This window comes from Hoplias malabaricus, chromosome 2 (genome assembly GCF_029633855.1).
Source record: "Hoplias malabaricus isolate fHopMal1 chromosome 2, fHopMal1.hap1, whole genome shotgun sequence".
NCBI classification, from domain to species: Eukaryota; Metazoa; Chordata; class Actinopteri; order Characiformes; family Erythrinidae; genus Hoplias; species Hoplias malabaricus.
This window is the reverse complement of record NC_089801.1, coordinates 63,932,221-63,944,547: the sequence shown is the minus strand read 5'-3', so window position 1 is coordinate 63,944,547 and position 12,327 is coordinate 63,932,221. Positions and strand designations below refer to the sequence as shown.

The following is a 12,327-nucleotide window of genomic DNA, read 5'->3' as shown; positions in this document are numbered from 1 at the left end:
GAATAAAAAATCAACTAATATATTTATAGTTATTGATTGTAATTGATTAATTAAGGAAAGGTACATTCCCCAATAATTCTGTTGTCAGACCTTCTCCACTTCTCCTGAGCAATGAGGGATGAAACAGGTGAAGACCCCCAGCTGTGAGGACACTTCCCACCTTTCCACACAGACAGCTGTGGGAAATCTGTCACTAAATATAGGCTCATAATGTCTCAAGATAAAATCCCCCTGGATGGAAACACAGCTGTGTGGGTGCTGATGGCCGATGGAGCCGAGCGGAGTGTGACTCACTGCAGTTGTGTGAGCTGATGTTGAGCAGGGGCTGGTCCTTCAGTTCTGGTGGGTTATCACAGAGTGTGTGGTCCGACCTCCTCAGAGTGACCCCTCTCCTCTTCAGCTCACTGACCAACTGCTCCAGCATACAGTCGCACACAAAGGGGTTCCCACTCAGATCACTGAGAGAGAGAGAGAGAGAGAGAGAGAGAGAGAGAGAGAGAGAGAGAGAGAGAGAGATTGAGTGAATTTTTGTGTGTGTGTGTGTGAGAGAGAGAGAGAGAGAGAGAGAGAGAGAAAGACAGAAGGAAAAAAGAAGTGGAGGAGATATGAGAAGAGGAGAGTCACAAAGATGCAAAAGAAAAATGAGGGACAGAGATACTAGGAAAGGAGAATAACACATGAGATAGCAAGCAAGAGACAGACAGGGAGAGATAGATAGATAGAGAGACAGAGAGAGAGAGAGAGAGAGAGAGAGAGAGAGAGAGAGAGAGAGATTGAGTGAATGTTTGTGTGCGTGTGTGTGTGTGTGTGTATGTGTGTATGTGTGTGTGTGTGTGTGATTTGACAGTCCAGCAGCGGTTTGGTGTGCATTACAAGAACTGGTCACTTCTGATAAGTATAATGACATCATAAGCATCAAAAAGTGAACGCCTCATTCATAAAACCAGGGAGAGAGAGAGAGAGAGAGAGAGAGAGAGAGAGAGAGAGAGAGAGAGATGGATTCAGCGTAACAGTGGTAACTGGAAGAGCTTGACTGGGTGCTCTCATTCCCGCTATAAAAGAAAGATTTAGTCTCTTCCTCCTGACAGTGGAGTTGAGGTGTAGCCATCAGTTTGTCTTTATTTGACACCAGCCATCACCGAAGCCAGAGCTCCTATTACGACTTACATAAGAGGGCAATAAAACACGTCATTACTGAAACGCACGGTGCTGGAAGAGGACAGTGAAAAGGAAAAAAATAAATAAAAAATACAGAAAACACAGCAATGTACTGTTTCCGCTTCTGAACATTGCACAATGAGCTCTGTTTCAGATGTTGGATGCGTGAGACCATTTTACGAGCCTGTGGGGACAGTCTAACAGAACAAGCTTATCAAACAAGCCTTAAAAACAATTCTAACAACATTTTAAACCATTTGTATCTTGAATAGGCTCATGAAGAATAAACGATTTTGACACATATCCATGGAAACTTGCAATGTAAACAATTACATAAGCTACATTAGCTCAAACGTTGGCTAACTCAAAAGGCTACAAGGTTAATCTTGCTGTTTAGCTGTTATTTCTACCATGCGATCTGTATGCAAAGTCAGAATGCTCACTTTGCTGTCTTACCTAAGCTATAACTAGTTAGCATCATTAGCTAGAGCAGCACTGGTGCCTATATAGCAGTCTTCTCATTTCCGGCCACTGCCGTAAATGGTGCAATTCCGCTCTCTGTTCGCTAATTGCAGGGGTAAAACAATAACATGTAAGTTCACGCCTTTAAACATCTGTCTGGCAAAAAATCACATACCTAAACAATATTTAAGTATCTCTAACAATGTTGTAATTCTGTGTGTGCAAAACTGCATGTAGAACACAACCCATTTCCATTTCACGACAGACATTTCCCTCAGTGTAAAAATTAGCTTACTGGTTAGCTTCCTTTTCTCTGAGGGGAAAAATCTGTCCTTACACGTAGAATACGGATACCAACACAGGACAAACGTAATCTCATTGTAAACCTCTGAAAACCATTGAATATGGTAGCAACTGTCTCATTTGACTGTCACAAGCAGGGGAGGTGGCCAAATTTAGGGGGCGCCAATAATCTTAGCAGTACTGGCACCTACTTTAACAAAAGTGTTTTAACTAAAAACATATTTTCTTTCAAAGTCAAGCAAGTCTTTGACATTAATCTACACACATATGACTCCTGGAAAATGTGGCTTTGAGTAAACTCCTTCTATTTATCTACAGTTAGCTAAGATTTCCATTGTTGTATTTACAAGTGGCCGGAACTAGGTGTATCGACGCTAACATTAGCGAGTTTGCTAATATGACCTAACTAATGAAATGCTAAAGCAGTTTAAGCAGTGGGGGTATTGCGGGGGCTCGACCGGTTGGTTCCAGCATCGCTGTGACTGAATTCAGCCAGAGTCATGGTTTATCCACTGTTGGTGGGTCATCTGCTGAGTTGGTGAACAGAGGAGAAAATTAGCCTGTGTCCCATGTTGTTCTGAACACACCCCCAGAAAATATACACAAACTGAGCAATTTTCTGTTTAGATTTGCTGTTATTTGCTTATATAACATGCTGCAAATGACCACGGCCAGCTCCACTGTAGGTGGGTTTCCATCCCAAACCTTTGTATATATATTGGGTAATAAAGAAATATCGGCCGAAAAAAATGAAAAATTTCCATCCAATGCACTTTTGCGAATAAATTGTATATCAAAAAGCTTGATTTCATATTTTTTTTGTTGGGCATCTGTGTCATTTCTGTGGTGTGGAGCTTGTTCTTAATGTTTTGAGTGGATAGTAAAATGCTGTGTGTCTACTATATTGAATGCACCTGCACTAAAATAAGAAGCTTGGGTGCTGGTGTGAAAACAGAGTAGTAAAATTGGGAGAGGAGAGAAGGGGAAGGTCAGAGGGGAGTCGGTTAAGAGTCAGTGGTCGTGGAAACAGTTTAGCATGAGAAATATTGATTTAAGTTTGGTTGATGAATGAATCAACGAATATAAGCTTAAATCCAAAATCTTGTTTATTTTCCCACCAGTCTACTACCAGTGAATTGGTCAATTTGTCTGACATGGACTTTGACATTTTGCTTCTGAATGTGAACCCCGACGTGTTGACCGGCGACACTGTTTGAATTACAGTGATCCCTCGCTACTTCGCGGTTCATCTTTCGCAGATTCGCTACTTCGCGGGTTTTTTCAAGGGGGCTTTTTATTATTTACATGTATTAGACTAGGTCTGTAGGTGACAAAATATATCATTTACAAGTATTTCTTACGTACTGTAGAGTATTGTCCACATCCGAGTGAAATTTACTGACGCTAAATCACAGTTTAGGAATTACTCTATTAAAGAAACTGGTAGGATATCACATGTAGTTCCAGCTGAAAAACATTATAGAATGACTGTTTAATGCAAAGGGTGGGTTGTTAACAGTAACAGGGAGGGTTTAAAAGTCCAAATACTCGTTAAATACATAAAAAAAATATTTCCTCTACTTCGCGGAAATTTGTTTTTCGTGGGTGGTCTTGGAACGCTTCCCCCGTGAAAAACGAGGGGTCACTGTACTGTTAACATTACTGACCTGGGCGCTAGCCCCAACATGTTTTGCGCTGAGGTGGTAACGAACGGTGGAAGTGCTCCTGTGATAAGCAAACTCCTTCCTGCATAACGTGCAAATAACAACGTTTTTTTTTGTACTTCCATCTGGAGGTTTCTTGTATTTAAATTTCCCATCCACCAGCGTAGTCTCTTCCGTCATCTCCATCATGTTCATCACATATAATCTGTATGCCTGGAACTCATGCACTGAGGAACTTTCCATGGTGCAAAGTGCGATTAAAATGCGTTACATTTTTTATTTAGTTATTTTCCCTGTAATTAATTAATCGAAATTAACACATTAAAGTCCCACCCCTAGTATAAACCATTGTTATTTTAAAACCCCCTTTTGCTCATTTGCGCTTTAGTGATATTCTAACATTTCTAAGCTCGTCCGAACGTAAAACTCTTTTTGCAATTTTCCATCCAGGTTTTTTATGCACTTTTTCATAATTCACAAAACGGCGGTGGATGGAAAACCTCCTTGTGTAACAACTGCTCCACATCAGTTTCACAAAAGAATCTCTCTTTTTCTCTCACTCTCTAAATCTGTCACACATCTTCTCTCTGTCACTTTTCAAACTGTGTGTGTGTGTGTGTGTGTGTGTGTGTGTGTATGAATGTACTCACATTGTAGTTAAATTAAATAAGTTTTCACATATTCTTCCCTCAATGGTTGTGACCTGATTGTTGCTCAAATCCCTGTGAGAAGAGAGAGAGAGAGAGAGAGAGAGAGAGAGAGAGAGAGAGAGACAGTAAGAAAGAGAGATACAGAGACAGTGAAAGAGTGGTTAGTAAATGACTATTTTTCTGCACTCCATTTCTCCTATTACTACTCTCTCTTTCGCTCTGTCTCTTCATTTACTCTTTACGTCTATCATCTCATTAATTCTCTCTCTGTCTCTCTTCGGGGGATAAAGGGAGAGGGGGGGTTGTATTACAATAATTATAATAATTTGACAAAAAGTATACGTAAAAGTCTCTCTTGTTCCCTCTCTCTTGTTCCCTTTCTCTCTCTCTCTCTCTCTCTCTCTCTCTCTCTCTTGCTCTCTCTCTCTCTCTCTCTCTCTCTCTCTTGCTCTCTCTCTCTCTCTCTCTCTCTCTCTCTTTGAATAATGCTTCCCTTGTCTGGCTGTTGGAGCAGCATATGGAAAAGCTCTGGAGTGATTTTGGTGTACCAGACAGGGATGAAGGTGTGTGTGTATGTGTGTGTGTGTGTGTGTGTGTGTGGCAAGACTGGAAAATGGAGCAGTTGCTGCCAGAGGCGATGAGATTTAATTGGTCTTAATGGCCTTGTGATTGGACAGACTGTGTGTGTGTATGTGAGTGTGTGTGACTGACATTCTCCAGAGACGTCCTGTGTGTTTTAATTCCTGAAACGTTAAAACTGTTCGGTTCATTTGTGAGTCGTTTAAACTCTCGCTGATTCAGCCACAGAACACAGTTAATGCTTCATTTGTCCAGTCACTGGTTCCTTTATTTGACCTGATGTTATGCCCTAGATCCATTTGACTCATTTGAAGTGATTCACTGTGGATATGTGCCCTTCAGATTTGTATGAATCACTGGCCTGATTTGTTTCCCAGATAGCAGAGACATTTGGGTCAAATCTGTCTCACGTTTGGCACAGGAGAGTGTTGTGGTGCTGGACTTTGTGAGCTGGGCTTGACTGGGTTATGGCGCGTGTTGTGTGGGCCAGACGTGGGCCAGCCATCCATTTGGCCCGGATTTGTTCCACAACACCTGACACATGACCTGGCCCATATCGGGTGGAGCTGTGGCTGAGTTGAGGCAGTCAGCCTCACTCTGAGTCAACACCGTCGTTCAAGACCAAATTTGGGCCATGAGAAAAGTGCAGATGTGTCACATCTGGGCCAAACATTGACTGCTATCTGGGATGTTTCTGAGAACTGTGTTTTGACGTAGTTATATTTCGCTGATTTAATTCTGGAGAGGGAAATTATTAATTCATTCATTGTCTGTAACCCTTATCCAGTTCAGGGTCATGGTGGGTCCAGAGTCACCAGGAATCACTAGGCGCAAGGCAGGAACACACCCTGGAGGGGGCGCTAGTCTTTTGCAAGGCAACACACACTCACATATTCACACCTGTGTGGAAACATGAGCACCCGGAGGAAACCCACTTCACAGACCCCCAACCCCAGGTCCCCGGAGCTGTGTGACAGTGACACTATCTGCTACACCACTGTGCCACCCACAGTGCCACCTCACTTAGTATCCAGTTCATTTAGTCAGAACGGTTTGCAGCTTCAGCCCTGGTCCTACACTGTGCTACAGTTTTGGAAAATAAAATCAATTCCATATTTAACCTCCCCACATACCCCTGGAGGTAATCCCTGGGCATTAAAATTCTCTAAAGTGGAATGGGAAGGTTTTACCAGCAGACCCTCAGAATTACAGACATCATCAGTTTGCCAGTGGTTGAGGGGGTGGGTCAGTTTTTTTTAAAACATACCACGTGCCTGCAATTCCTCTGGGAAGTAACCCATCGTGGTGCGTATATATGATGCATATACAAATCTCTTAAAGTTGTGGAGAAGTAAGCGAGGAAATTGATTTTGAACTGAGGGCTAGTCAAGCATATTTGATTCAGTTATATGATTCATCATCTTTAGTCTCAAAGTATTATATGACTCACTAGAGAGAATCAGTTTTTGTTTTTAAATCTGTTCATTTCGGATTGTGTTTGACACTGCAGTTTTTCTGCTTGTTTAATATAAAGTCATTTCCACTCAGTGGAAACTGAGGTTTGCTGCTCATTCGTTATCAGTTCTCATTTCTTGAATCTTTATTCGTTCTGGATCATTAATATTTGAACTGATTCGGTGTAAATGTGTCAGTGTCAATGCTGCAGTTTTAATTCCCAGGGGAATCGGTTTGTATGTTTCTGATTCAGTTCAGTTGGGTCTCATTCTGTTTGGGAGGACTAACCCCAAACACCAGATGAGCACAGAAAAATGTCTGAGAAACTAGAACACAGTTCCACCGCCCACACACACCCACCCACACACACACACACACACACACACACACACACACATTACTTACAGCACAGTTAATGAGGCACATCCTAAAAGTCTGTGTGGAAGAGCTGTAATACGGTTATTCTGGAGATACCTAAAAAAAGAGAGAGAGAGAGTGAAGGACAGGGAAACGTATGAAGAAAATGGTGATAATTTTGACACTCATCATCAATGGTTTCTCTGATCACTACACACACTTACAGCTCCTTGACAGAGTTCAGATGATCAAACAGGCTGGGGTCCACAGAGGTGAGGCGGTTTCTGGACAGATCGCTACAGGACAGAAGATAACAAGCAGACAGTTAAAGTGCAGCAAACACACGAACCATTAACCGGACCTAAAATGTGTACATCGTCTCCTTGTTAATATAAAATATATGATCAAAAACATTTAATTATGGTATCCGTGGGTTTTAGTATGGGACTAATGTAAATTGAAGTTTACATTTATCAAACTTTGTAACAAATCTACTATGAAACAGCGGGTCTTTTTGTTAGATCTGAACTCACAACGCTAAAAGACCATTATATATGGATTGTATGTGAATCCATTTCTGCACAATGCAGCAAGCACAGAGAAATAAGGGTATTGAGTATAAGTGAGAAAACAAGAATGGAAGAGAAAGATAACAGAGCGAAAATGGCAAAAAATCAGCTCATTATCATTTAAAGGAAAAAGCGCCGTTCTAAATTAGGTTGAATGCTGCTGTGGGGTTTGATCAAAGCAAGTCAGAGATGTTTCATTAAGAACTGTGCTTCCTTTTGGAAACAGGGAGAATTTAAATGACGTGCTTGATTAAAGAGCTCATTTTAAAGCTTAGTGTTTTTGAAAGAAGAAAATTATTATCAGTGTTTGCTTAAAATCAGGGTCTGTATCTGTAAGGGTCAAGGGAGCTGCATGTGCAGCCCAGATGATTTACACAGGCACACACACTCATGTAAAAATAGATTGTGTGCATATGAAAATAAATTTGCACAATACACTTTTTACATCAGCTTTAGAAGAGTAGGAGTGTCATAATTATAGAGGAAACCACACACAAATGAACCACACACACAGGTTCTGTTTGTATTTATATAAAAATACACAGTACACAGTATCTCAGCTTCAGAAGAGGAAAGCCAATCATAATTACAGAGACACCCATGCGCATAGGAACCAACCACAAACACACACACAATGTAACCCAATCCCTGCAGTTTTTACACACTACAAGGTTACTGCTGGTTACCTGTGGCTCAGTTTGAATCAAACATCTCCATACTCCGAACAGCTCCACCACATATACACCACCGCTTACATCATTACGACTTCTATCATTTTCTTCAACATCAGTTTATGCCACAGCAAAGAACACAGAACTGGCTGTAGTTGCAACAAAACTGACAACATCATACTCCATGACGTTTAAAAAGAGCTGTGACATCTAAAAGGACATGCTGATTATAAACAGGGCTTGTAATGAAGGGTATAAATTGTGTTTGGTAGAAGCTGTGCCCTCAATCTTTAAAACAACATCAAATAATTGTTTTTATTAACATAATTTGTTAAAAGGGTTAATAAAATGTTAAATTATCAAAGGACGTACAGTATTAGTGACATTATGGTGTTGCTTATAGGGTTTTTTAGGGTGTGTAGGTCATATTTTAAAGGGTTTATCTGATATTTATTGGGTTGTAAGTCCGGGATGGCAGGGGGAACCAAGGCAAAGTGTTTTTATGTAAAGAAATGTTACAGAGACAAACCTGCAAGCCTGTCCCCAAATGGTGTGTCTGGGCTCCAACTTAACAGCACTTTTCACTACATGTTCAAGTAAAGGTAGAATTAGCTAAAGTGATGGCTACAGTTAGCCTTTGTATTGGAGTAACATTTCTACTAGAACAGAACCAGCAGATAGCAAGCATTAGCACAGAGGCTAACTCTGCCATTGTCTTTTACAATATGCTTGGTCCACGTATGAATGTTTAGTAGCGTTTATGTTACCATGGAGACCGTGTAAAGCCAACTTTAGCTTAGTGAGTAATTATGTTGTTGTCTTTTTAATGTTTCAGAGTCCATCCTGGGGGAGTAGTCTGTTACATTAACATTGGTTAGCAGAGTGGCTATATAAAGCTAACAATTTTCAGTTTGTTACTCTGTGGGTTTATTTTTTTCTCACTGGCCTAGTCCAGCTTGGTAAAGAATATAAATCCGCCACTGCAGAGCTCATATTAGCGTGGAGGCTAATTCTGTCATCATAGCCAACTTGCCTAGACTAGTCCAGTGGAGCAGCATTTACATTAGCACCTCTGCTACAAAAGGCATATTTTAACAATAACAGGAGAGAAGAAACAACAACTGACTGAATAGGATAAGACTGAGCACAGTTTACGGAACCAGAGAGAGAGAGAGAGAGAGAGAGAGAGAGAGAGAGAGAGAGAGAGAATAAGAATGAGGTGTGTGGCGGTTTCTGAGGAATTAGCAGGAGGAAATTTGGACGGACGGAGTGAAAAGTGGAGGGGAAGAAAAATGAATGAGGGGAATGAGACCGGATGAGGAAAAGAAGCAGAGTAGATGTGAAAGAAGACAGGAAATGAAAGGGAACTGAACCAGATGGAGGAGAGATGGAGAGACTGAGGGAGGATGACAATGAGAGAAGAAAGTCAAAAAGGCACAAGGCATGTGAATGAGTGTGTATGAGTGGGGGGTCACAATAAGGCAGAGTTGTGCTCACACAGAGCTTTTAAAGTAATGCTAAGTATTGTGCTCCTTAGCACTCCCTACAGAGTCTAATTCTGTTTTATGGCACTGTCCTGAAATCAATAGGGATGGGGAAGAAGAAGGTGGTTTCCTACCCTCCTCCAAACACTCCACAGTGCAGTTTCTGCAATGCTGAACCTGAAGTAGCAATGCCAGAAGCTCTGTTCTCCCAATTACAGCTCAGTGGAACATCACAATGATTTTGAAGCCATAATTTAAAGGTAAAAATGCTACCTACGGTTGCTTTAATCACACTGGGGCTTGGGCCATCCTTGTTCTGTTCATCAGTTGATTTAGTTTCAGCCTTCAATTTGTTCAGATCTTATTGCATTATATGCAGAATGCAGAGAAACACAGCTGCAGCAGATGTGCAGTGCAGCAGGAGTGTGTGTGTGTGTGTGTGTGTGTGTGTGTGTGTGTAAGAACAGCGTTCCCAAAAGGAAACATCTGTCCATTCCAGACAGACTGTGTAAGAGGGAGGGGAGCGTCCATGAATGTGTGTGTGTGGGGGTGTGTATAGGTGTGTGTGTGTCACTCCTGGTACAGTCGTTAGTGCTGTGGCTCGTTCTCAGCTCTGTCTAACGTCTGTCTGTCACACATCATCTGCTTGCATAATGGAGAGGTGGGCGGAGCTAGAGTCGCCATAGAAACTCTTTTGCTTAAAACTTTGTGAGAAGGTTCTACTTTGGCAAACCACTTTTATGAATGTGATTGTGTGTGTGTGTGTGTGTGTGTGTATGTGTGTGTACGCTCCTGCAGCTGTGCTTTATAAACAGTGCTAAAGGAACACTTCTGTTTGAACTTCAGATACGCTGCAGTTGGCCAAACTTCCAGAACAATCCTTTCATCGGATTTAAAGCCACAGTTCAGTAGGAAAAGGCCCTAAAATTTACACGCTCCCAAACCTACACACACACACACTTTGAACGCAGTCACTCAGCCGAGACCTGCCTGGTGCCTGAAGCTAACGCAGCTAGTATCACATTCTATAGGAGAGGAGAGAGGGGAGAGAGAAAGCCCCCAGAGCTGGAGTGTGTTCTGTTCGTATGAGCAGAAAAGAGGGGTGGGGGTCTAATTCTGAATACCTCTGCTCTATATGATAGAAGTGTATATGAACCCCATATTCAGGCAATGCGTATGGAATTCATTCATTCGTTCATTATCTGTAAGCGCTTATCCAGTTCAGGGTCGCGGTGGGTCCAGAGCCTACCTGAAATCATTGGGCGCAAGGCAGGAATACACCCTGGAGGGGGCACCAGTCCTTCACAGGGCAACACAGACACACACACATTCACTCACACTCACACCTACGGACACTTTTTGAGTCGCTAATCCACCTACCAACGTGTGTTTTTGGACTGTGGGAGGAAACCGGAGCACCCAGAGGAAACTCACGCGGACACGGGGAGAACACACCAACTCCTCACAGACAGTCACCCGGAGCAGGACTCGAACCCACAACCTCCGGGTCCCTGGAGCTGTGATAGAGACACTACCTGCTGCACCACCGTGCCGCCCATGTGTATGGAATATAACCCTTAAATCTACACCCCCTCCATCCTTAGTGCTAACAGACACTGTCCAGCTTTCGCAGGATTCTTTTGTCGGAAACAGATATAAGGAGCGTTTGAACCTCTTCAAAAGACCATGGTGTCATTTTACGAGCTGCCGTCGTGAATCGGATAAAAACAAATGTGATCACTGCTGCAGCTGGAGATTATACAGATGGAGAGTTGGTGCTGGTCGTCTGCGTTGTGTGGCGTAGAGTGACGACTCTCTCTGGACAATCAGCGCTCTGCAAGGTTTACACGCCACGGTTTAGTCCCTACTCGGCTCGCTTTGAACCACAAGAGAACAGCGACTAAACAAGCACCCGCTTCCAGGACCAAGACCAGATAGAGAAGAAGAAAAGGAGAGCAGAACCAAGTCGAACAGTGTAGGGACCATGCAGGGAGCCATGGTGAGGTTTCTGATATAAACCTGAAGTACAGAACAAACACACACTCTGCTTCTGGAGGGAAGCACACACCCAGCTGTGTTTCTCAAAGCCGTTTAGCAACAGAGGTCAACTGGACTCTGAGACTCAGACTCTCTGAGTTTCCTCACAGTGGTCAGTGACTGTAGGCGATTTTGAGAGGGGTGGGTTTTCCCCTTTAGTGAACCTCCTCATTCTGGTACTATGATCATACTCTGACATCATTCACTCTATGAACATGGCTTGTTTCATTCAATCCAGTAACACAGCAACAAAACTGTTAAAAACAACATATGTCAAATAAGTTTAATTAATTAGTTAATTAATTAATCATTCAGAATAACTACAGAAATACAGAATACATTAATTAAAATACGAATACACTGCAACTGCGACTACTAAATGAGATATGAGATACTAAATGAGAGAGAGAGAGAGAGAGAGAGAGAGAGACAGAGAGAACATACAATGAGTGAGCGAAGGAAAGAACAGAAAAAGAGAAAAGGACAACATCAATGTGAGACTGAGATTGAGAGAGAGACAGAGGGAAGGACAGAGAGAACACACACAAAGAGGGAGAAAGAGAGAGAGATATTTTCCAGTCCCAGTGCAGCTAAACTCCCATGAGTCAATGGAAAGTATATCTATGACATCATAATCCTGCAGCAGAACATGGAGTACAGAACGGTCGGAGCCGGACAGACGTGAGGTCACCCACCACCATCCCAAACCCATCAAACCTACCAGACCCCTCCAACACGGTCAGTTTCTCTCGTCCACATGGGCTACAACAATCTGTACATACAGACTCAGAATGGCATCCTCCATAAGTTACATAGTGCAGTTTCTGCAGTGCTGAGCCTACAAAGACAGTGCTGAGCAAAGACAGAAGCTCTATTATCCTTATTACTCTTCAGCAGAGCATCACAATGATTCTGAAGCTGTAATTTAAGGTTAAAAA

The 12,327-nt window shown here is 42.3% G+C and overlaps 1 protein-coding gene across 1 annotated transcript in view; it reads right to left on the bottom strand.

Moving 5' to 3' along the window:
- pkd1a (polycystic kidney disease 1a) overlaps positions 1-12,327 on the bottom strand; it is a 101,772-nt gene that overhangs the window by 71,184 nt on the left and 18,261 nt on the right. The window contains exons 2-4 of the mRNA XM_066660797.1: positions 6,853-6,924; positions 6,677-6,745; positions 295-458 (exon numbers count right to left, since the gene is read on the bottom strand). Of these exons, the coding sequence (XP_066516894.1) occupies positions 295-458; positions 6,677-6,745; positions 6,853-6,924 (305 nt within the window). The remainder of the gene's footprint in view (positions 1-294; positions 459-6,676; positions 6,746-6,852; positions 6,925-12,327) is intronic.